The sequence below is a fragment of the Apteryx rowi genome, unplaced genomic scaffold, assembly GCF_003343035.1.
Source record: "Apteryx rowi isolate R43461 unplaced genomic scaffold, aptRow1 scaffold_9, whole genome shotgun sequence".
NCBI classification, from domain to species: domain Eukaryota; kingdom Metazoa; phylum Chordata; class Aves; order Apterygiformes; family Apterygidae; genus Apteryx; species Apteryx rowi.
The window spans coordinates 3733189-3755436 of NW_020451204.1; the positions used below are offsets into that span (position 1 = coordinate 3733189).

Sequence of the window (22248 nt, forward strand, 5' to 3'; positions counted from 1 at the left end):
ACGGGTCTGTAGTGGTTTAGGGGACACTGTGCTAGTGGCTAATGTAGGCCCCATCCTAATGGTCAAGAAAGCAATACCCTCTTGAGCTTTTTTGATTTAAGGTTTCAATTTCTTTGTTACCTCTTTGATGCTAATGGGTCTCTGTAGATGAATATCCAGCCATGTCTCCCCTCTCTCTCTCTCTCTCTCTCTCTCTCTCTCTTTCTCTTGTCCTTTCCCCAGGGAGCATGGTTGTATCAGGTGCTCCAAGTCACATCTCTGCAAAGTGTATCACTCAAGGTTGCCTCTTTAGATGTGCACCATGCTGTCTGATCTGTGCCTCACACTGGGTGACTCACCAGCCACTGGGGGTATTGCACAGACTGCTGCATGGGTTTATTTTAAGGCCAGCAGCTCTCTGCACTGTTAGATATGATTGCTGTCCCCTTTYTCCCTCCCCTCCCACTGGGAGAGCACTGATCATGCCTTTAACAGTGTCCTTCCCCCTCTCCTTGTCTTCAGGACCTTGATGACCCATGTTCATCTAGGATGAAAGAAACACAGCTGATTTCCAAGGGGAAAAACCTTGGTTTCTTCGGCACCCAAAAATAAAGAAATATTCAGAAGCTGCCTAGCTCTAGAGGCTTCGGAAAGGAACCGCTGTCACACATGCTGCTGCAATGTGACACTGTGATCRGTCTTAAAGGCTATTAAATTATCCCAAAGCTGGTTCCTGTGTCAAAAGGATGAGAAGCCAAATAGTCTCTGTAGCTCCCATCGATCAGTTTGTCCGCATTGTTTTTGGCAAACCAACAGTCAACTTCCTGCTGGCCATTGTAGATCCTCCTCTGTTTCCACACAACAGGAACAAGGCGTCCCTTTACTTTCAGGGTATTTGTAGGGTTTGACTTTAATGCTTCAGTGTTGTTCTGACCAGCCTGCTGATGACTCACGTTTAGAGATTCCTGAAGAAGTTTAACTTCATCGTTCAAGAACTGACCTGCAAAGCAAGATAACATTAATGCCATGAGTGGCTGTTTTGTGCCTGTTTATAAGTTTGGATTTATTTTAACAAGCTGTGTTTTGAAGATTCTTAGAGTATGGGGTTGTGAAGGGCTTCTCCACAATAGCAGGCTGAGTCTAGATCCTTCAATTATTTTATAAATCTTGCACAGAGATAGAGATTACAATAAAACCCTGTTTCTTTTCCACTTGCCAAGATGAAGCGTTTGAGCTGAAGAGCTTTTTGAGCTTCTGGTAGTAAGGACCTCATATTTGCCTCTGTGGGCCAAGGTTACTAGAGGATAATAGCCCATAAAAAGTCTATCAGCAAGAARAAAGAAAATCTAGGCTTGAAGCTCCAAGTTCCCTTCCCTTGCCTTCCTGGGGGCAAGCCTTTCAAGGCCAAATCTATGTGTGGATTTAGATATTTGTATGTGTGAGGGCCCTGAATCCAAAACTGCACTCCCGAAGGTTCATCTTCTGCTTAACCTTGGGGTGTCTGAATGTCCTAGAAACTTTGGCTTCAGCCTTAGAGTTCTGCACATGTCCAGAAAGACCATCTTCTTTGTAGGACTGAGCTGTTCACACTTTAGCCTAATCTGGTTCAATAAACATCAGTACTTCTTGTTGTTTGAAAGGGCTCAACCTTCTAGATGTTCTCTGATCCTACCTAAAGCCTAGATGATCTTGAAATGTGGGGATGGCTCTTCTTTCATGTCACATGTTTGAAAAAAAAGGGGAACAAGAACTACTATTTCTTGATTGTGATCAGGCTCAGATGTGAACAGCTCGGTCCTGCAAAGAAGATAGTCCCTCTGGACTTGTGCAGGTGCAGAGCTCAAGGCTGAAAGCCAACGATCTCCAGCAGTGCAATAGCTCTGTGAGTAGAGCTCTCTTTTGGGGTCTGCATGGGAATCTCTTGCAATACATGTGCGCTCTCTCTCACTCCCTCTCTCTGTATTATTCAACCTTGGGAGCTTCTAGCCTGTATGTGCTAATGAGGACTGCATTAAAGAATCATAAAAAGAGKGGAAATATGAAAACAGACAGCCACATGGCCAGGATAGTGGGAGACAGTTCATATGGAGAAAGGTGTTAGAGGAGCTGGAGATACAGGCAACAGAGAAGTTGTTTCTGAGTGGAAGCAAAAGTCTCACCTGGAACTTAATCCCCACCTTCCTTGTTCATGACCTCCTGTCTCTGCCCATTAAAACTCTTTAGAAGGATCATTTTCCCCAGCTATCTCAATTTGCTCTCTGGTATACTGCTCTGAACCTGAGAACTTGTTACATACCCAGTAGCCCATGGGAGTCAGGAGAGAGGCCTTTACTGTTGGAGATGTAGAAACCCAGATGATCCCTCTGATAGGGGGCTGGGTTCTTGTAGTGGTGGATGAGGATGACAAAGCTGATTGTGTCTCGTATTGTCACGGTGATGTTGGAATTGGCAGAGGTGGACACCTCGAGGCTGCTGCTCTGCACAGTGGCGCTCCGGTCACAGGGCAGAACAAGTCTTTCCCCATCATCCAGGACGATTCTGGTGGGTGTGATCTCTAGGTAGGATCTTTCTGGCTTATTGCTGAGGATAGTGATGGTGCTGAAGTAAGTCCGATGCTTCTTGTGGCCGTTGCGTGGTGCAGGAGCTCCAATTAATTGCCCATTCACAGTTACACCTTGTAGAGAAAAAGAATCAGCAAGGGAAAGCTGGAACCAAAGAAGAGGTCTATTGTCTCAGAGATGCAAGCCTTGTATCTGAGATGCTGATTCACTACCTCACACTTGACTATTTCACCTCCCAGTGTTCCAAACAGTATGGCCAATGTGTTGTAAATTGGTTGCTTTATACAGAGCAATTAAATTTACACAAGTTCAGAAATACTGACTTGCCCTGGAGACAGGTGCCCCTGTCCCTCACTACCTGACTTCTAAGAGATCTAGTCTGGGAAGCTACAAAGTGTTGCTATCTTGGCCAACATGTCAAAGACTGAACAGGACCTGTAGAAGGAATAGAATGACATGCAACAGTCTGAGGTGAAGTGCTAAACCTCCTCCAGTGGCACTGAAAAAAATTCAGGGTCTCTCTGTGCCATTGCAGAGGAGGACCCATAACCCTGCACTCCCACTGTGTTATTTCCAGCTTCACCTGTGCTTCCCTTCCACTTTGCCTCAGTTTTGCCCCAGAAGAACCATTTTTGAGTAGTCCGAGGTGCAGATCCCACTGACTCAGATGAATCCTAGATGTCCACAGCAAAACTCCCAACCATTTTGATGACTTTTGTGACTCCCTGTCCATAAAACAGTGGATCACTCCCTACAGGTCTCTGAACACCTACTAGACAGTAATAATAAGGGAGGACACTTGTGGCTAGCCCAAGCTGGGTCCAAGCTATCAACACTGAGATGAAATATCTCTATATACCATCATCCCCAGGGGAATCTCTCATTCCTGTCCTCATAGACTTAACCTGCCAATTCTTCTAAGGACTTTATTCTCCCCTAGCTCATTCTGTATTTGAGCCACAGAATCAGCCAAGCACTAGTACAAACAAAGTCTGTGAAGGGAGTCTAAGGGAAACATTGCCAGGAGCTGGATTTTATTCACTAATGCAAGCATGAACATAAAAATATGGAGTCTAGACCAGTGCCATGCAGAACAGAATTCTTATGATTTTTTTTGTGGGGTTGTTTATCTCATTTGTAAAAACAAGTCTGTGCATTATCTCTGGTTTTGATGTCCCTGCCTCCCACCATTTTCCTGCTCAGGGAATAATCCTCTTATTAGCTGCCCTACTTAGAATTCCAGATCAGATCAGACCAGAATTTGGGCCCCTGGAGATCAAACTGCCCCAGCAGAACCTGAATTGTGTGGGTTTTCTCAAGGCTGTCATGGTTCAGTAGCAAGTTTGGTAGCTTCAAATAGCTTCAGTGATTGATTAACCTGTTAGGATACTTCACTCTGTCCTGAAGTGATCAATAAGTAAATAGCAGAGAGTGAAGTTCCAACAATAGAGCAATCTGTGTAAGCCCATGTTGTTACATCTTTCACTTGTGTGCTGTGAGTTTGCAACTAGAAAATTGCTGAAGCTTCTCCATTAATGTGCTGCCTTTGCAGCAGACTGCTGAATCCCCTTTTTAATCTCTAGTCATGGATTTGGCTGCAAGACTCACCCAAACCCTACTTACTGAGCATCCAAAATGCTTGTGGCTGTTTTTTTCAGTTGTGCTGCAACCAATAGTCTGTACCAGGTCTAATCATCAGGAACTGAGCTCTCCAGTCCAGGTGGATAGAAAGGGGATCAGTGTGGTCCTCACACACTCAAGGAGGTCCCTCAGCTGTTTTACATGTAACTGAAGCTCCCTCAATTCTGGTCAATGAAGACCTGAATTAGAAATAGCTTGGATACACACTAAGACCAGTTCTCTCTGTGGTTGGCTCTAATCTGTTGACAATCACTTCTGTAGATGAATCATGTATGTAACAGCGGCCAGACCTCCTTCTTGCTTACACTTGCTGTGAACTTACCCATAAGCCATGATATTGTTGGAGGTAAGTGCAAGAGAGTTTACCTCTCCTTCTACTACAGGTAATATGATGTGCATCCATGTTTCATTGCCTGGCCTAAAAGGCACTTTTTTCCAAATTCCTACAGCTTCCTTGCCTACGGAGCACCTTGGTGCTAAGTCTTATCACAACAGAGCTGACTGTGCACTTCAGTTTTCTTCTTCAAGCAACTGCTTTTCTTAACTGCTTACCAGATTCCTTATGATCAGAGACCAGGCGGAGAATGTCCCCTGGTTCTCCATCAATATTGAAGCAGACAGAGAACTTGCTGGAGGGAAAATCAATGACGAAGTGAGGGTCTCCATCCGCTGACATGGAAAGGGAAAAAATGTGAGAGACATACACAAAACTCCAGAGCCTAAGAATATAACAAAACTGCTTTTCAAAGCAAATTTGGGCCTGTTGTTTTTTTTTCTAAAACCTCCTCGTTTATTGTTTTTAGAGAAGTTGGATAAGTTTGCCAGGAAATGCTGTGCTTTGCTCTGGTTTTCACAAAAAGTGTTTTATTTTGTTTGTTTTTCTAATGGAAAATGTGTTTTCAATGAAAAATCAAACCCCAAACTATTTCGGGTAAAAATCAGAATATTTTCTTCCTGAAATATCATTTCTTTGACTTATGGGAGTTGTCATGCAGGTATCTTATACTCCTGTTCTCCATACTCTGTTGGTGGACTACATCCCCCACAGCACACAGAAGTGTATCCTCTAATGAAGGACTGGTGCATAGCCACACCTCACACTGATCCTTCCTGGCCCTCAATGTCAGATTGGACCAGTCACAGACAGATTTTAAACAATCCCTTGACCTTAATTTTTCAACAATCCTTGATCAGTCCTCTACTATCAAGTGCCAGATGTGTATCATAATGAGACAAACCAAAACTCTTGGTATGTAAGCTAAATTTGACCTTGTCCAGTGGAATTCAAGTCTAAATTCTTGATCTGGGCTTACTGTAGAGTTTAATGTATGAAAGGATTTTAAGTAGAGCTGCAGAACAAATAGAAAAAGAGTAAAGGACTGCAGAATTGTCATTATTTTTTTTTCTTCAGCAACATTTTTATATTTCAGCAACATTACTTTGTAAAAATCAAACAATATTTGACCAGTTCTAGCACTGAGAGAAAACACTTCCTGCTGTCCTCTGCTCTACAGAAGGGTCAAAGAGGAGGATCAAATGTTGTGGCTAATCCATTTTGCTGTGTTTTCTCATACTTTTACTCATTCCTGATTCTTTTTGTATTTTGTTTTTGTTTTCATTTTCCTCCCTACTCTGCAGTCTAGTAAATACATTTGAGCTGATTTACTGGGACGTTTACACCACCGTGACATGTAATTCCATAAATGGAGTTCTATAGTTTTCATAAGTTTCCATAAATCAACTGTTATTATCTTGGATTATAAAAGGCATTAGAACAGGCACTGACCTGAAGTTTTGGAGATTTTAATTCTTTGTTTATCTTGCTGCCTGGATATACCTAGAAGTGGAGAGAGAAAGCTGTTACAGATACTAAGCAGCACAATGAGCCACAGAATAATAATGTTCCCAAAATATTATTCAGAGACATTATGGGACATATTCCTGCAGCTACTTTAGACTTCATTTAGAGCACAAAAATTCCTTCAGTAGTAACTAAAGAGCAGTACATGCTTCCAGCACGTGAGCTGGGTGCCTAAAAGAGATGGTGTCTGCAAGGTCTTGCTCAAGGTCAACCAGCCCACAAATAGCAAAATCAGTATGAAAATCTCAGTTTCCTGTTTCCCAGCCCTTGGTTCCATGGCTAGATTATCCCTGTTACCAAAGTCAGCCATGGGAGAGCACATATGTGAAAAGGTTCTTACCAGCACATTGTTATCGTTTTCCCCATACCTGGTGGTGCCTTGTGTCCTTGCAAGCTCTGTAGCTTTTCACCAATGCCTTCAGTAGAAGGGCTGATATACTCCTCTTTAGGAGGTTCTGAATGGAGCCCAGCCTCCTTCATCTTCAGAAAGGTGAAGGGAGTAACAAAATTGTAAGTAAGGGCCATTGACTTGGCTTTCTCCATCAAATAGTCCTTTTCCTGACTGTCATCACTCTTCAGCCAGGAGTTAAGCAGCTCCTTGATGGTGAGGTAACTCCATGCCCTCTCAATGTAATTCTGATCACCTTTGCCATCTTCTAGGCCAGAGATGCCTCTGATGTCATTCCTACTTGGTAGGTCGATAGCCACATCTGTTTTGAGGAGGATGTACTTCTTGGAGTTGCTAGCAGTCACCTCTACATGGAGGCTATCTGAGGTGCGGTTGACGAGTTTGCCAGCTATTATAATTTCAGAGCCATTGAAGTAGTTGGGGAAGAAGTTCTGGGTGACCTGCTCCACATTGTCTTTAGGGTAATCAATCCGGATGTCAGAGAGAAGGGGTGTCCCTATCTCATCATAGAACCTGAAACAAGCGCACATTTCTCACTGTTAGTACTCTCATCCAGATGTGTGCACACAGTTGCATTTATGCATAACCAAGGATACAGTAGACTGCCTAATATGGTTCCTAAGATATTCAGGAGCAGTTAGGGCTACCAGACTTTAAATTTAACTACTGTATCCACTGCAATAGGGTCCAGAGAGATTGGGGCATCTCAGCATGCTCTGGCAGTCACCTAACTTCCACTATGATTCAAAAGCTCTGCAAGGAGCTTCTCTGGCCACTTTGATTTGCTTAGGAGAACCTGTCCATTAAAAGTACATTTTTTGCTCCTCATGCTCACAGATAGCACTACAGTTATTTCAAAATGTAATTAGAAGAGATGCTGCATGGTTTTCTAATGGTATTAAGCATAGTATTCTAATGGCTAGAGTCAGAAACACTAGACCAAGATGCTAGGCACCCCAAAGCTGGAGAGTATCTGAACCCAAAACTTTTGTATTGCTGGAAATGCTGGAAAAAGCCCTAGCCACTGCAGTTTAGGATCCAGTGTAGGATGGAGAGGAATACAGTTTTYGGGGGGAGAAAGGAGAAAGAAAATCAAGAAGGCATCTCAATAGACCCCATAAATGAGGACATTTCCAAGGAATAGAGGAATCCTAGCCACTAAATACAGGCAATCTGGCAGAGGAGAACTCAGTGCTACCCTATTTATGATTCTCTGTTATGATTCTCTGAAGCAATAGCTTCTGTTGAACCAGAGGGTTTAATCCTATAATGCTTTGTTAACATGACCTTTTGAGAATGCCTCTTCCTGGACAGGCRGGAAAGCTTCTACAAGGGGTCAAGGCCTAAGTTCACAGTCCTGTGTTTTCCCTGCARCAATGTATTTTTGATGGATCTTCCCAAGCAGCCCTGAGAATGCCATATTTCCCATTTAAATGTCAGCCTTCTCATTTCTTGGCAAGTCATGCATGTGGCTCTTGTTCAATAAATAAACAAAGAACCGGCTTCAGCCCTTTTTTAAATTCAAGCTGCATTTACTTTTCACATCTGCTCATAAAGATTGTCTGAAAGCTTGAGAGTTGCACTTCCTATTTTATCCTCTCCCAAATGAAATCTAAAGCCTGAATTGGTTGGCTTTCTTTAAAGTCTCTGAACACTCAGCATCTTCAATGAAGAAACCTCAATACACTTTAAACCATCAATAAACCTGAGAACATTCTGTGAAACAGCTATTGGGGTGGAACAACTAGTAGAGTGAGGGATACAACCGGTCTTATAGTGCAATGCAAGGAAATATCTGGGTWAAAAGGACACCACTGACCACAAGAATCATGAATGACATTGGCACCCATGCAAATTTTCCCACACAGCAGTGATTTGAATTGGCATGCAATAAATTATTGTCCTTTGCCATATTAATTTGGCACCGGACCCCAAGTGGGTTTGCCATTGCTGAGCTTGATGAAGAGTGAGCTGTTTGAACAAGTTCTTGCAGTGCTGGGTTGCTGTGGCCCAATCAATCATTTTTTCAGCATATCCTTCATTTGCCAGGGAATGTCACTTGYTACCAAAATGCGTATTCCGAGAAGCAAATTACACATGTAGTGTGGTAGATGGATTTATAAAATGTGGTTTAATAACAGAAAACTCATGTTGCAGTGTAACCAACATAGAAAGAAAAGCTCTGGTGGAAGGTGCATGGTCTCATTTCTCCAAATATATTAGGCATTAGCCAGTCAAAATGAGGGGTCTCTGCTCTGTGACTTCCTTTTGGGTTTTGGAGGTTCAAAACACCACTGTTTTTTGGCTGAAAGCCAAACATTTTTACTCAGAAATACTAACACACTGCCTGACATTTTAGACAGATCTGTGGTTTAAATTTTTTGCCATTCCTCTCTAGGATCTTCCCTTGGCTGCAGCTCCCATCATGCTTCCTGATCTTCGATATTGAAAAGGAGCATAGTCTGTGGCCCTACTGAATCATGAGGATTACAGGACATTCTTGTTAAGAGTCTGGGACATCAAGAAGAATGACATAWTGAAGCAACTACATTATCATCCCAAGAATGACCCTGATGTGATTTTCAAACTCAAAGATTTAGGGCATGAAGTTATCTTTTTCAAAAAAATTAATAATTCATTTCCCCCCCCAAACAAATGTCGTCATTCCTAAATTCCTTCATGCTGCTTAAGTTGTCAGCTTAAAGTGAGCAGTGCATCCTTTCTTCCCTCCAGCCACTTGAGGAGAGATAGCACTCATGTCTCCCRTCTTTCCAGGTTTACATGCAGTGATTAGCACAATGTGAATGAAAGCCTCATTCTGAGGGGCTGGCAAGCTCTAGTACAACTCAGGGTGTCTGCTAGGAAGCAGGGCATTTTGGGGTAGGCATAATTCCTGAAAGAAACTATATATCCCAATTCTTGGGTGTATCCTGCCTCTTTCAGCCAGAGTTAAGCCTCAGAGAAACTCCCATCTCTCTTGGAGGATTTTCCTCCCCAAAACCTATTCCCAGAGGACTTGATCCAGATGTAAGCACAGACAAAGTAGAACAAACCCTTTCAGTTGGCTGGCTGCATCCTCATCCTCCTGGAAATGTCTCGTCATGCCACAGTTCTCCAGTGCCATCCTCTCCAGCAGCTTGTAGTCCACATCATTGCCAATGCCGATAGTGAAGAGGCAGAATTTATCACGGATGGCTTCCTTGGTGTTGCTGAGGATTTTGGATGACTGCGTTTCCCCAACAGTGGGCCTCCCATCCGTGAGGAAGATGATCAGAGAGACGCTTCTGGCATCAATGTCGTTCTGAGCGATGTAATCGTTTAGCAGCTTTGCACCAGTCTGGACAGCACCGTTAATATTAGTCCCTGTAGAGGTACCAAAATGGTTAGCTCATTTCCCCTTCTAGGGGTGCTGCAGATAGCTCCCCTAAGCTCCTTTYGGTACAATGACAGCATCTCTATTTACCAGGATGTTCCTTTTCTTTGGATGAGGTTGTGCTAGCCCTTCAACTCAGTTCAGCTCTGTTACTCTGTATGAGTTTGGGGAAGATGTTTATATTCATATAAACTGAATTATGAATTGCAGTTAATTATGTGAAATTGTTGTATCCTTGAATGTCTTGATGTACAATAATCAGCCATGGCAAGCAGAGCCATGGCCCCTACCATGTCCTGCCTGAACGTAAAAAACAGTAAGGCTTAATTATGGGACTTTCACAAAGGATATCTGAACTGGGAAAACAAGTTCTGCCCAGTTTGTCTGAAGGGTGCAGGATCTGGAGAGAGAAAAAAAACCCTTCAAATGGGAAAACAAGTGGTTGGGTTTGCTCTTCAAACCCCAGGGGCTGACAAAGTTTAAACAGGGAAGAGAAATGGCTTTGTTGGCTGAGAAGAGTTTTCACAAAACAACTGGCTAACAAAGAATGGAGCTGCCTGAAATGGGGAGAGAGGAAGAAAAGAGAAAACAGATGAATGAATGGATGGACTTCAGAAGAACAGCCATGAATAAGAGAAGAGGATTTGAGCTGGCTGTATGTTCAGAAAAAGAAAGCAGGAAAAAGAGTACAGGTATCTCCCTGCTCTATATATTTCTTGTGCTAGTCAAAGTATAGAGTGATTGGTTGTGGAACCTTTGCAAGATCCATATGTCTGGGTTAAACACCACCCTCAGAAAAAGAAGTGGRTGAAATGAGTTAAGAATCAAACACACTGGCCTATTGGGTGTCCAGAAAGGGAGATCTAGGGAGGTTATCAGCAAGGATGTTCTAGCAGGTCTGATGATTGATTGTGCATTAGGGTGTACACCTACAATGTTAGTGTGCACAGCTCCAGTGACTGCAGCAAGACAAAGAACAGGAAAGGGCCTAAAACTTGCGAAAAGTCCCCAAAATCCAGACTGTGTTTTTGCAAAATGGGTCTGAACCAAAATCTTGGATCTAAATATCCTAATACTCTCACAGTCCCCATCCAGATCCAAAATTTCAGAAAGAATTATTTTCCCAGAAGTTAAAGMAAACCACTCCATGTGGCAGATACTGTCCTTTCAAACCCAGACACATCACAGAGTTACCAAGCACTGAAGATTGCCTTTCCACATGCACAAATATTTTGCAACAATAAACTCCCACTTTCTCAGTGCGCAGGTTTGACATAGCAGGGTAAGCACAGCACATGCTTTGTGTGTGTGGTCTGTGAGCCAGTGCCCATTCACATTTACAGGAAGATACCCAAGCAACATCTCCTTTATAAGGAAAATGCACAGAATTAGCCAAAACTAAGCTAGCCCTGGTCTGCACTGGAAAATCACTGCATCTCCCTGTTGAACCTCAAAGTTAATCAGTTCCTTTTGCTTTTGTTCTTTGTCAGGTTTAGTATAGGCAAACTCAGCTGGTTCCTGCACAGCTCTCTTCCGGCACTTCTGCAGCAAAAAAGGTTTGTACCTCTGCAACTAGTCCCACCATTGGTAATTGTTCAGCTGGGCAGCTCCCCTGGCTACTTCCTAAACTCTTCCCCTCGCAATACAAACAGTACAGCCAGCCATCCTGTTTGCTGCATTTTTCCATGAGAACGTTTCCTTTGCTAGGAGTGGTCTCTGCTCAGGGGAAGCTGTAGGGAAGCCCTGTCCAGCTTTCTGCCAGATGTCATTGCTAGCATGGGGAAGGATTGGCGTAGGTCATTTTGCAGCTCTCTTTGCTTACCTTGTGAGTACTTAGCCAGAATGGGCATTGCTGCCCAAATGTGTTTAATTATAAACCTTGCTATACTTTTTTAAGCTAGTGTCCACAGCCTTATAGATCACCACTGAATCAAATTCAAAATCATGCTTGTGCTCTGCCACTGTCCTGGTGTCTCCTCCTCTCCCCTCCCATCAATAAGGCACAAGCAAAAGGGACAAGAAATTCTTAAATGTTGTTCTGGCTGCTCCATAACGGTAATTAGAAGGTGGAGACAAGGAGGAGCTAGTACTAGGTGAGGAACCAGCTCTTCAAGAGGGCAACCACACAGCCCACGCTGGCTAGGTCAGCCCTGGAGTTTACAACCCAGACAAAGCCCTGGGCCTGCTTTTAGCTTTTCAGAAACCACACAAGTACTGGTCCTGTGTGTCCTCCTCTAGGATACAGGGTTTTTTTCCTGTATCCTCAAGAAATGACTTTGGGAACTTTCCCATTCCAAATGTCCCACATGATGAGTGGGAAAATGGGCATGGCTTCACTTTAACAACTACATCAGGTTATATGACTTGTTTTGGGGGCACCTCCCTGCCATGTAAACTGGTGCAGGGCACATATCCTTCTGCACATAACCCAGCGTAGGAATAGAGAAGGGACCCTTGTCCCATGAGCCAAGTCCTAATGCTTTTCTATTGTTGCAAGCTACTAGACCACATTACACAGCTACACATTAGGTATAGCTAATTGGATAGCAAAATCGATTCCATTCATATTCCTGGATCCTACCTCCAGTAGGTGACATGTTATGAATGTACTTTTTGGCATCTCTTATATTATTTGGAGTAACTGGCACTAGCCGGTCCTGTTGCCAGACCTTTATTCGGTTGGAAAAGCCAATGATATTGAAGTGGTCCTCAGGCCTTAGGTCCTGGAGAATTGTGAAGAGAGCTTCTTTGGTCTAGAAAGAGAAGAGAAAAGAGACCAGTAGGTGCAACTGTCACTGCTTTAGCAGGTGAGAATTAAATTCTTAAGATGTTTACTGATCTTAAAGATATTTCTACACTGACAGTTTGGCTCATGAAGACAGTTGGGATGTCCTTTCCTGTCTCAAGGTCTGATCACTGTTGTGCCAGGTACTGTGCAAATATATGACAAAAGAACAACTCTTGCCCATAAGATCTTGCAAAGCTGGGAGAGACCTGCCTGGATCTAAGTGAACTTAAAAGTCATGCATAATATTTAAAATAAAAGTTCCCAGTGCCTGTGAGAACCATGCCCTGGAATGAGGATTACTGAATAATGTTGAGTAATATCAAAAGTCTCACAGAGTTCTTCTAAAACACTCTACGCTTGCAGTAAGCTGGAAGTGGCATATCATTATAAAGGTCACTTATAAGTTGCAATAGCTCTAAAGATGTCAAGGATACACATGCCCTGTTCATAATTGGCATACTGATTTGTGTATAAGTACTCCAATTAATGGTTCAGACAATTAACAAATGTATAAACTAAGGTATTCAAATGAATAAGATATGAAAAGAAGCCTCGAAGCCTCACAGATTCTACCTGCTAGTCAGTTTGGTCTCAGGCATACTGTTTTTCCAGCAATATGCCAACATTTTATTGCTCTCTGTTCATCATCCAAAGCAAATATAGGCAACCAGAGCGAGGAAAGCTGGTATTAAGCTGAGTTTATAGCTAGTGAGGTCCCTGGGTGATGGTAAAGACAGACCATGGAGAGTAAGCCAACAGGAAGAGTGCAGATGTGTCCTGTTATCCCCAGTGTGACCAACTTTGTTTTAACAGCCATACAGCTGTGTTTGCATGGATTCAAACTTCAGCTAAAAAGACCAACTGAGAGAAGATGCCCAAAAGCAGCCCCTCTCTGTGCAAACATACCCCATGTTTGGATGCAAAACACATGAGAGGAGCATGAGGCAATATCATGTCATGAGGTGTACCAAACAAACCTCCAAGAAGATGAATGCCTGCCCAAACATGAAGGTTGCCTCCTCAGTCTAAGAGTCATTAAGAAGCTTGCTAAGACAAATTAAATAGCAGTTATTCCAAGAAGAAAGGAAGGGAAGTTTTTAATGCTCTCCTATCTCCTCTCTTACAATAGCTTTTGCATGGTAAAGATGCATCTGACAATACATGACATCATCCCTCAGAAGGACATGCACTCATAGTCTGATTTTATAAATGTGAAAACTGAGGCACAGACCACCTGAGTAATGAGATCAAGGCCACAGATTGAAATCTTTCCAAAAGTTTTCAGCTGTCTATCCACTAGGCCAAACTGTGTGCACAGAAGGGCAAAGCAGCCCTTCTCCATACAGTGGAGAAAAGGACTCTTGGATTTGTTCCATGATAACAAGAGTGGTTCGCGCAGTTGCCCCTCAAAAATCAGACATAAGTAAGGGGAAAGTGGAAATGGGGAAGCTTCTGTCCATGATGAGTGTGATCAGGCCTTCCTCCCAGCCACTGGTGAGGGAAATTTTGGCAGGATGTTAGAGTGAGAAACAGTGAGACCACAGCATTTCTCATGTACCGACCTCCCAGTGTAGGCAAGAGAGAAAAACAGAGAGAGGCCTAGAAGCTAGTTTGGAGGGAAACTCCCCAAATCTTCTTGTCTATATTATAGCTCTGATTATAATTAACATCATTTGATATTTTCCATTACAAAATCCTCTTTTCAGATGCTTGCAGTTCTGTCAAACTGCATTTTTCTCAGAGGGATTTATTTGGCTCAAGCAGCTCTGTTGTTTCTGAGAACAAGGCAAGAGGAAAAATAATCATGTTTTGGTCTTCTCGCTGAAAGACTGCATCTCACCTCCAGTGTGCCCAGAAATTTCTTTTGACATTTTTGCCTGTGTTCAGCCAAAAGAAAGGGAAAAGAAAAGGAAAAACAATGCAGAACAGCAGTGTATTTGTATGTACACAGCATCCAAGGTAAAATTGCTGAACAGGTCAGGAGGGAATTGAAGCAGACTTTCCTTGAAAACACAGTACTCCCCCACACCCTCAGACAGGGGCTTACTAGGGGACTGGGACTGTCTGCCTCTCTCCTTCTTTCATTCTCTCTTTCCTTTTCCATCTCCCATTTGGTCACAGTTGAGTCGTTTCCATGGAGTCTGAGTCAAAGTTTTTCCCTGTGAAAACATTCTGAAATATTTTAATGCACGTGCAAAGGCAACCCAAATCCTGGCATCTCTAATTAACACAAGCTTGTCTCTGCAACTTTAAAGACCTTTGCATTTGTGTGATATATATATCTATATATATACAAACAAACACATATATGTGTGCATGCATACATGGTTTGGTTCCAAAGTGAGCAAAATATGAGGGAGTCAGCTTACTTGGCCAAAGGGTTCTATTCTCCCGTAGCTTTTACCTCATCCCCAGTAAAAATGAACTATGTGATTCAATTTTCCCAACTCAGTCATCAGAAAGCTAGGTATTTCATCCAATCCCTCACCAGGCAGGGGGAGACACCTCCAGAAAGTCATTCATCCCATCCATTTTAGATAGGTTTTAGGATGGGCTGAGTCACCATCTAGAAGTGCATCTGTCCAAGAGGCTGAGTGAGTAGCTCAGCTATAGCAAAGGTAGGACTCACCTCAAGGCTTATGCCAAGACTGACCACCACAGTGCTTACTGAAGCTAACAGGAGCTGAACTGGCTCTCCAACTCTCTCAAGGTGCTCTGAATTTCCTGGCTTATTCTGTGTGATTCCCTGTCTCCTCCAGCCCTTATGGACCTCCTAGTTTATCCTAAAGGCTGCAGTCCTTATGGAGTGGCAATATATGCTTCACTGCCAATATCCCTCACCCATAAATGGGCTGCAAGAGAGACCTGACTTCCCTCTGGAGGGTTGGATATGATTCAGGAGTTGGCAGCTTTAAATAAGGGGAACATCTCCGTAAAAGTACACTGCTGAAATCCTTATATACGCTGCTATAACTGAGTGCTCTCCAGGCCCAGTCCTTTCCTCCAGTCTCCCTGGTCCTCAGGCGAGGATTTGCAGAGCTCTTTGTGCTGGGAGTGCCTCGCAGCAGCTTTGCTTAGGACACATCAACAGGTTTCTCCATTCTGGCCTTGTAAGGCCACAGCTGGAATTTCTCATGGCTCTGAAGAGCCAAGGATGGAGGCTGCAGTGGGATTCCCAAGCTGCTCTGCTGAGGACGGTGTCTTTGCACTTCCAATCCTGCCAGGCCTTAGTGAGTCATTACACTGAAATGCAAGTCATTACACTGAAACCCATGCCAAAGGCTCTCTCGTGCAAGGCAGAAAATTAACCATTTTTTTCCCTGGCAAGTTTCAGATCATTTCCCAACAGCTGTGTAGATGACACCGATTCCCAAACAGTTGTGTAGATGACACTGATCTCATTTTGGGGTTAGGCAGAGCACAGATCTAACCCTTTAGCACTGACAAAGCACAGTTTAAGTGTCCAGCACTCTTGTGCCAGTGCTGTAAGCAAAGCAAGAAAGACTGTTCCTCTCCCTACACGTCTGCCTGGGTAGATGCTTGCTTGTGTGGAGGGAGGAGCAGGGATTAAAGGAGGGGGTGGCAGGAGTTAGCAATACAGAACAGCCTAGAAAAAATCAATTTTTGCCGGTTTGGTATGGCTTGTAGCTGTTACAGAGAAGTTTTAAGTGAGGATTTAAAAGAGGATAAGTTGATGGAAGATTCCCCTGTTTCCTCTAAATTAGCATGGGAGAAAATGAGCTGAGATGTGGAGGAGACTGGATCGCCATTCTGGTGCATTTGTGTTGAGAAACCGTGATTGTGAATGACAGCTGTCAGCACAGCTGGAACCCTAGGACTTGAAACAGGCACCTCCAGGGCTGTAAAACATCACTCCCCAAATGTGGAGCAGAAGAACGATGGTCTACAGCTGGGGAAGGATGAGGTGACGGTGATTGCCAGGGGGATCAGAAGTTATGTCTGTGCTTCAGAAACAGTGGGAAGCTGAACATGGACTTAACACTGTCTAAATAAACAATTTACAAGTAGTGCCTTCTCGGGCCTACAAGGTCAGAAACAAGCCAGCTCCCAGCCGCCAACCTGGTCCAAGCTGCCACTGCCACAGTCATACCTGTACCTTCAAGACAACTGCTACTCATCTGTTCCCTTCTTGCTGAGACCAGTCTAGGCTGGACAATGCCCAGAACAGCACAGAAAGGGAGAACTCCCTCAGCTACACTTGGTTCAGCTGTCACTTGTCACTTTTGCACCTGGTCCTTGGAGCTAGCGCTGACAGATCCTCTTTAGCTTAAGCACTGTTGGAACAAAGCATGGAAGGAGACACACTCTTATGGGCCAGCTGAGAGCCTTTAGCCCTTCTTTGGGTTAAAGATCTGCCTCAGGGACAGCTGGAATGATGTCAGACCATCTGGGCACCTTTTAGGAGGGATCTGAGCCCCGGTGACGTTTCCGCCACAGTCTCTTGGTTGTTTGAGGAGCAGGGTGAGGGCAAAGCCTGACTATCCTAAAAGCTGTGCAGTTCAAAGGGAGACAATGCGTGGTTGTTAGATGCCCTGGCATTGCCAGACACTGGCTCTGCTATGAAACAGGAGTGGAGTTCAAGCATTTCATTATAATGCATGTTCCAGGCCCACGTATTCATGCTTTCCACTGATTTGGAGCACTCGTAAGAGCTCCGTCTTAGACCCGCATCCTCTGCACAAGCCTCATGCCAGCCCGTGAAATCAAAAGACTATCAGTCCATGCTGAATCCAATTCTGTATGAACAACTGGTCTCTGCATCACTGCAGTGTAACCTCAGCCCCCTCTTCAAAATAGTTTCCAGATGTAGAGGGAGGTCTCCTAGCACTCACCCTGCCAGTGCCTCTGAGATCACTTGGCAATACTCAGCCTCACCCTGCAGGCCCTAACACAGCTGGCATCTGCACTCGCAACGGCTGGACGGGGAGACATCGACACCAGTGACAGCCCCTTTCCAGGTTCAGCCAGCACCAGAGAACCATGTGAGCTTGAGATCATTGAGTCTAAAGAGCATGGCTAGCAAAGAGACCTACTCTTTCAGTAAAGCACTAACAGCAGGACACAAAGTTTTTAGAGAGCATTACCATCAGCTGAGAGAGCTGCAAAAGAACAATCTGACTCTGGGCTGATGGCTGGAATGGAGGACATGAGACCATCGACAACCATCTACTGAAGGACAGAATGATGCTCTAACTAGAAGACAACATTTCAGCTGCATACAGAGTCCTGACAGTAGTATGCCATAATTGACTCACGGGACAACTATCTATCACTGTTACCTCTGGGGCTTACCTGCCTATTACTTCAGGATCTGAATGTACCATAGCCTTTAAGCTGTTCTTCCAGATCTCCTGTGAGTGTCCATATTTGACAAGAAGGGAGCTAAGGCACAAGATGTAAGTTCAAAGGGAATTATGAACCCACATCTCTGTCCAGTAACTTGTCTGACAGTGTAAAAGCACAGAGAAAGGGCTCAGAAATCAGACCTCCTACAGTGATAAGGAGAAAAGTACAAGTAAACATGTTGTTTGGCAAAACACTGCAAGAAAGCACAGGGAGAAAAAAAATAGACGATTAGCAGAGGGATTTTTTTTCCCCCAATATCTTCCATGTTTTTGTTCATAGCTATCCCTTTCCATGGACAACTAATGAAAAGTTCCAGATCTGACTTTGCAAAAACAGCAATATCTGGTCAATTCTGCCTGTATTTTGTTAGAGGGATTAACACTGAGAGTTCAGGAAAGGCTGACATCAAAGTTGCACATAGAACAGTTCTACCGAGGCCAGACAAGGTATTGCAAATTAAGGATCCAGTTTGCGATCCCAACAGCCAAGGAAAAGGCAAGTGTGAGCACCACTACCTTTTTTCAGGAAGGAGCTGACATACAGAGAGATCAAAGGTTTGGGTAATGTCATTTCTGCTGAGGTTTGAAGCCACATCTTGTGAGTTTTATTTTCCTCTACGTCCCCATTTCCTTTCTGTCCACATAATGCAGATCACGTGCCAGTTCTTAACACGGACTTTTGAACCAAAAATGGTCTTTAACCCAGAATCATATCCTTGGATTTTTTGCTATCTTCCATCCCCCTCTTAGGAGAAGACAATCTGCCCTTTTTTCCTTTGGAGGCAGCATTGTGCAGTTCATGGACTGCAGCTCACCCCTCCTTGTCAATGTATCTTTGTGCTTTCCTGCTGGCAGACACGGATCACATAACCAAGGAAAACTCCTTCGCAAGTTCGGACAACAAGCATTTTGTTTTACACTGACACTGGCCTGTGAAGGAAGAGTTTGGTTGTGGAGATCTGGACAATAAAGAACTGTCTCCAGTACATGGTCCAGTCTCCCCCCAAACATCATGGATCCCTKGCTAATATACTGAACATTTCTGACTCACTACATGGCCTTAGAAAAAGTTGCTTGGTAGCTTCCCTGTCTGCAAAAGAAGTTCTCCAGGATTTAGAACTGTTTCTTTTGCCTATTCTGCCACAGAATTTCTGCTTACCACTGAGTAACCTGCTTACCACTTAGCTCCACATCTGCTGAGGGTATTTAACCACTGGATTTCTATTCTGTGGGAGCAAAGCACTTAAACTATCATCAAGGATACGGACAAGCTATCAATTGGTGGTAACTCACYTATCTAGCACTCAGCAGTGTGGTGAGGTTAAATACATGAAAAACTGCAAGATGATCTGATTTCTCAGGAATTGGGGTTTCGTGTGTCCAGAAGGCAGACCAGCTGTTAAATCTTTGCAATCTCACTAGACTGGTGAAAGGATTAATAAATGTCTGCACAAAGATTTAAAGAGGCAAGCTCTACTATCAGCACCAAGCATCATTACTTCAAGCCCTTATCAACAGTACAGAACAGATTACATTTGGAACAGTAAATGTCCCTGTAAAATTAGCTGAAGGGAGAAGCGTAAAGGCTGCCCCACGGTATTACAGTGCCATACTGAAATAATCCCACTGGAAACAATGCAGCTAACTGGGCAGGAGGCCAGACTGACACAGCGGTGTATGAAGGCCACATTCTTATCTGTGCTAAGCTCATCTCAAGAGGGATCACACCCCATACCATGCCAGACAGACATTCAAACCCGCCGGTCAGCATGACAAACAATTTCCATGGAGCTAAGAGCAAAAAGGTCCATGCCAAGACAAAAGTGCCCCATGCCCTCGATGCAGAGCTTGATGTCTCTCTTTGCCCTCAGAAGATGGAGTTAGTCCCAGTGCTTGAAATCTATTCCAAGAACTTGAGACTGTCGTTCCCTGCCCCCCGTCACCCAGCTCAGCTGTCTTCACAGTGCTGGGAAGCGTTCACGTGCCCAAGACGACGCTGTCCACAGCACAGACTCGGGATTTCAGCAGCAATTAGCTGCTACATTAGGCAGTGGGAACTGGGTTGGGGCATGGGCTGTTATGCTTTTCCTGTCAATTAGCCTGATGATTTTCATGCTGATCCTTTTTCATGCGGCCACTCTCTCGCAGTGGGTGGCTCAGCAATCGGCAACCTGCCGGGTTTGGAACTTTCTAGCACCTTTTCAGAACATCCTGCGTGTGTGTGTGTAACCCGCTGAGAGGGGATGCACTGTTCCTTCACAGAAGGGAGATGTTACTTCTCCACAGAGAGATATGATATTTCTCCATGGAGAGATGGTGTCTTTCCTATTCAGGGAGGAGGTGTTATTTCTCCACAGAGGAAAGGCATGCATTATATCTCAATGAAAAGAAGTGCTGTACTTCCATGGAGGTGGAGTGTCTGTTATCCCTCTGCAGAGCACGTGACTCTGTTGCCACCTCCTCTCATAGTCCTGGCCCTTTTCCTTGAATTGTGACACCTCTTACTTTTAGATGTGGACTTCCCCACTTTGGCCCCCAGTGAGCGAGGGAGGGATGGTGATGGTGGTTGTCTGGAGCAAAGTCCCAGCACTTTTGCTCAGGGCTAGCACTGGGCGATAGAAAAGCACTAAAAAGTTATTTAAAAATTTTTTGCCTGTTTTCCCACCTGAGAGTCTGCCACAGGGCCCTCACAGTCCTCCAATGTCAGCCCCCACTTGCCATTTCCCACACTTCTGAGTAACCCTCAACATCTCCAGCTCCAGGATCCCCACTTCCTTTCCTACCACCTGCACACCTCTGCCTCCAGCCCTTCCCCTGCCCACCTAGGCAGTGACCTACCGCCTCAGACAGGATCACAGGCCAAATCTTTGTCCAAAACTCTGCAGAGATGAAAATAGAGCAGACGCTTTGACACAGTCAGATCACTCTGGTAGGGTTAACTACCCAAGCTAAAGCTCTTTCCTTATGACACAGAACATATTATATATCTCCTTAAGGGACCTCAAATTACATCATGTGTACCTGAAAGTCAGAACCTCCCTGTGAATGCTTTTAAGGCCTTCACACAGCAACAGCGTGGAAGATCTTGCTGCAGCAGACCTGCACACAAGGTCCCAACCAGTCACTTCTGAGCTCTCATTGCTCTTCACAATCAGAGACAGACTGTCCTAGTTGAGCAATGCCTGTACCAAGCACCCAGTAATAGGGTAAAGGGGGATTTTCTTGGAAATAGCAGTGTTGTTGCAAGCAGTGTTAGAGTAATAGCTTAGACCTTGGCAAAGGTCAGGTGTTCTTTAGACTTGGGGGATCTAGTACAGCCATAAGCTCAGCCATGAGCTTACCAGCTAAACAGACAAGACAAGGACTTTGCAAGGAAACAAGCACAGACAAAGAAAATAACCTGCCTAAGTTCACATAGCAGATCCTATATTTTCCTGTGATTTCCATATTCCTATCTAGTAAGAGGACTGAGATAACACTGCTGTCCTGTATTTCCTAGTAGGAGGAAGCTGCATCAATGTATTCTGTGCTGTGGACACTGCATACAGTTTCTCTATGCTCACCCAGATTCTTGCTTTCTACCAGAAAAGGAAAAGTCGACACATCTCTCCTATTCACAGCAGCTTTAAAATCACTAAAGGCTGTAATTAGGATTAGCATTTTTTTTCCAAGCTTCCCTGGCAGTTTAAGGTAGTTTTCCTGGACAGCAGCCATTATTTGGACTAGCAGTCAACAGGCCTGCAGCCATCTCTCTGGCAACCAACAGAAGTAAGTGGAGTTTGGAGTGGGAACATCAAGTGTTCAGGTGTTAGTCTGCTCTCCCCAGCATAAAATTACTCAGAGGCATTCTGTGTGCTGGGGCACAGAGGTGTAGGGATATGTACACATAAGGCAGTCAGGCTTTGAGGAGGGCTCAGACAGAGTGGGTCATGGATCAGGGGTACCAACATTGTCCCTTGAAGGGATGCAGGCAGATAAGCTGAGGTATTCAAAAAGATGCAGCARGTCCCAGCTGCAGCCGAGTTCCTCCTAGGACAATTAACCTCAAAGAAAATTACAGTCTGGCACACCACTCTTGACAARTTGCCAGGCTGTGGTGTAGTCAACTGTGTAACTGAGTGTGTGGGCATTTGTTGCTTGTGGAAAAGRTAAGGTGAAATGAATCTGCGGCTGAAACAACTACATTTTACCTCATGTCTGCAAAACACCTGCAAATCCTCTTGTGGACACGTCCATAACTTGGAACGTGCCTGCTTTATAAAAGTGGAAC

General features: G+C 44.2%; 1 protein-coding gene across 1 annotated transcript in view; it reads right to left on the reverse strand.

Annotated features, from left to right (window-relative positions):
* Positions 1-689: 689 nt before the first annotated feature.
* The window catches only part of ITIH5 (inter-alpha-trypsin inhibitor heavy chain family member 5), a 48150-nt gene continuing 26591 nt past the window's right edge, over positions 690-22248 (reverse strand). Inside the window, exons 8-14 of the mRNA XM_026091273.1 lie at positions 12406-12577; positions 9505-9814; positions 6411-6964; positions 5968-6018; positions 4734-4850; positions 2276-2653; positions 690-979 (exon numbers count right to left, since the gene is read on the reverse strand). Of these exons, the coding sequence (XP_025947058.1) occupies positions 690-979; positions 2276-2653; positions 4734-4850; positions 5968-6018; positions 6411-6964; positions 9505-9814; positions 12406-12577 (1872 nt within the window). The remainder of the gene's footprint in view (positions 980-2275; positions 2654-4733; positions 4851-5967; positions 6019-6410; positions 6965-9504; positions 9815-12405; positions 12578-22248) is intronic.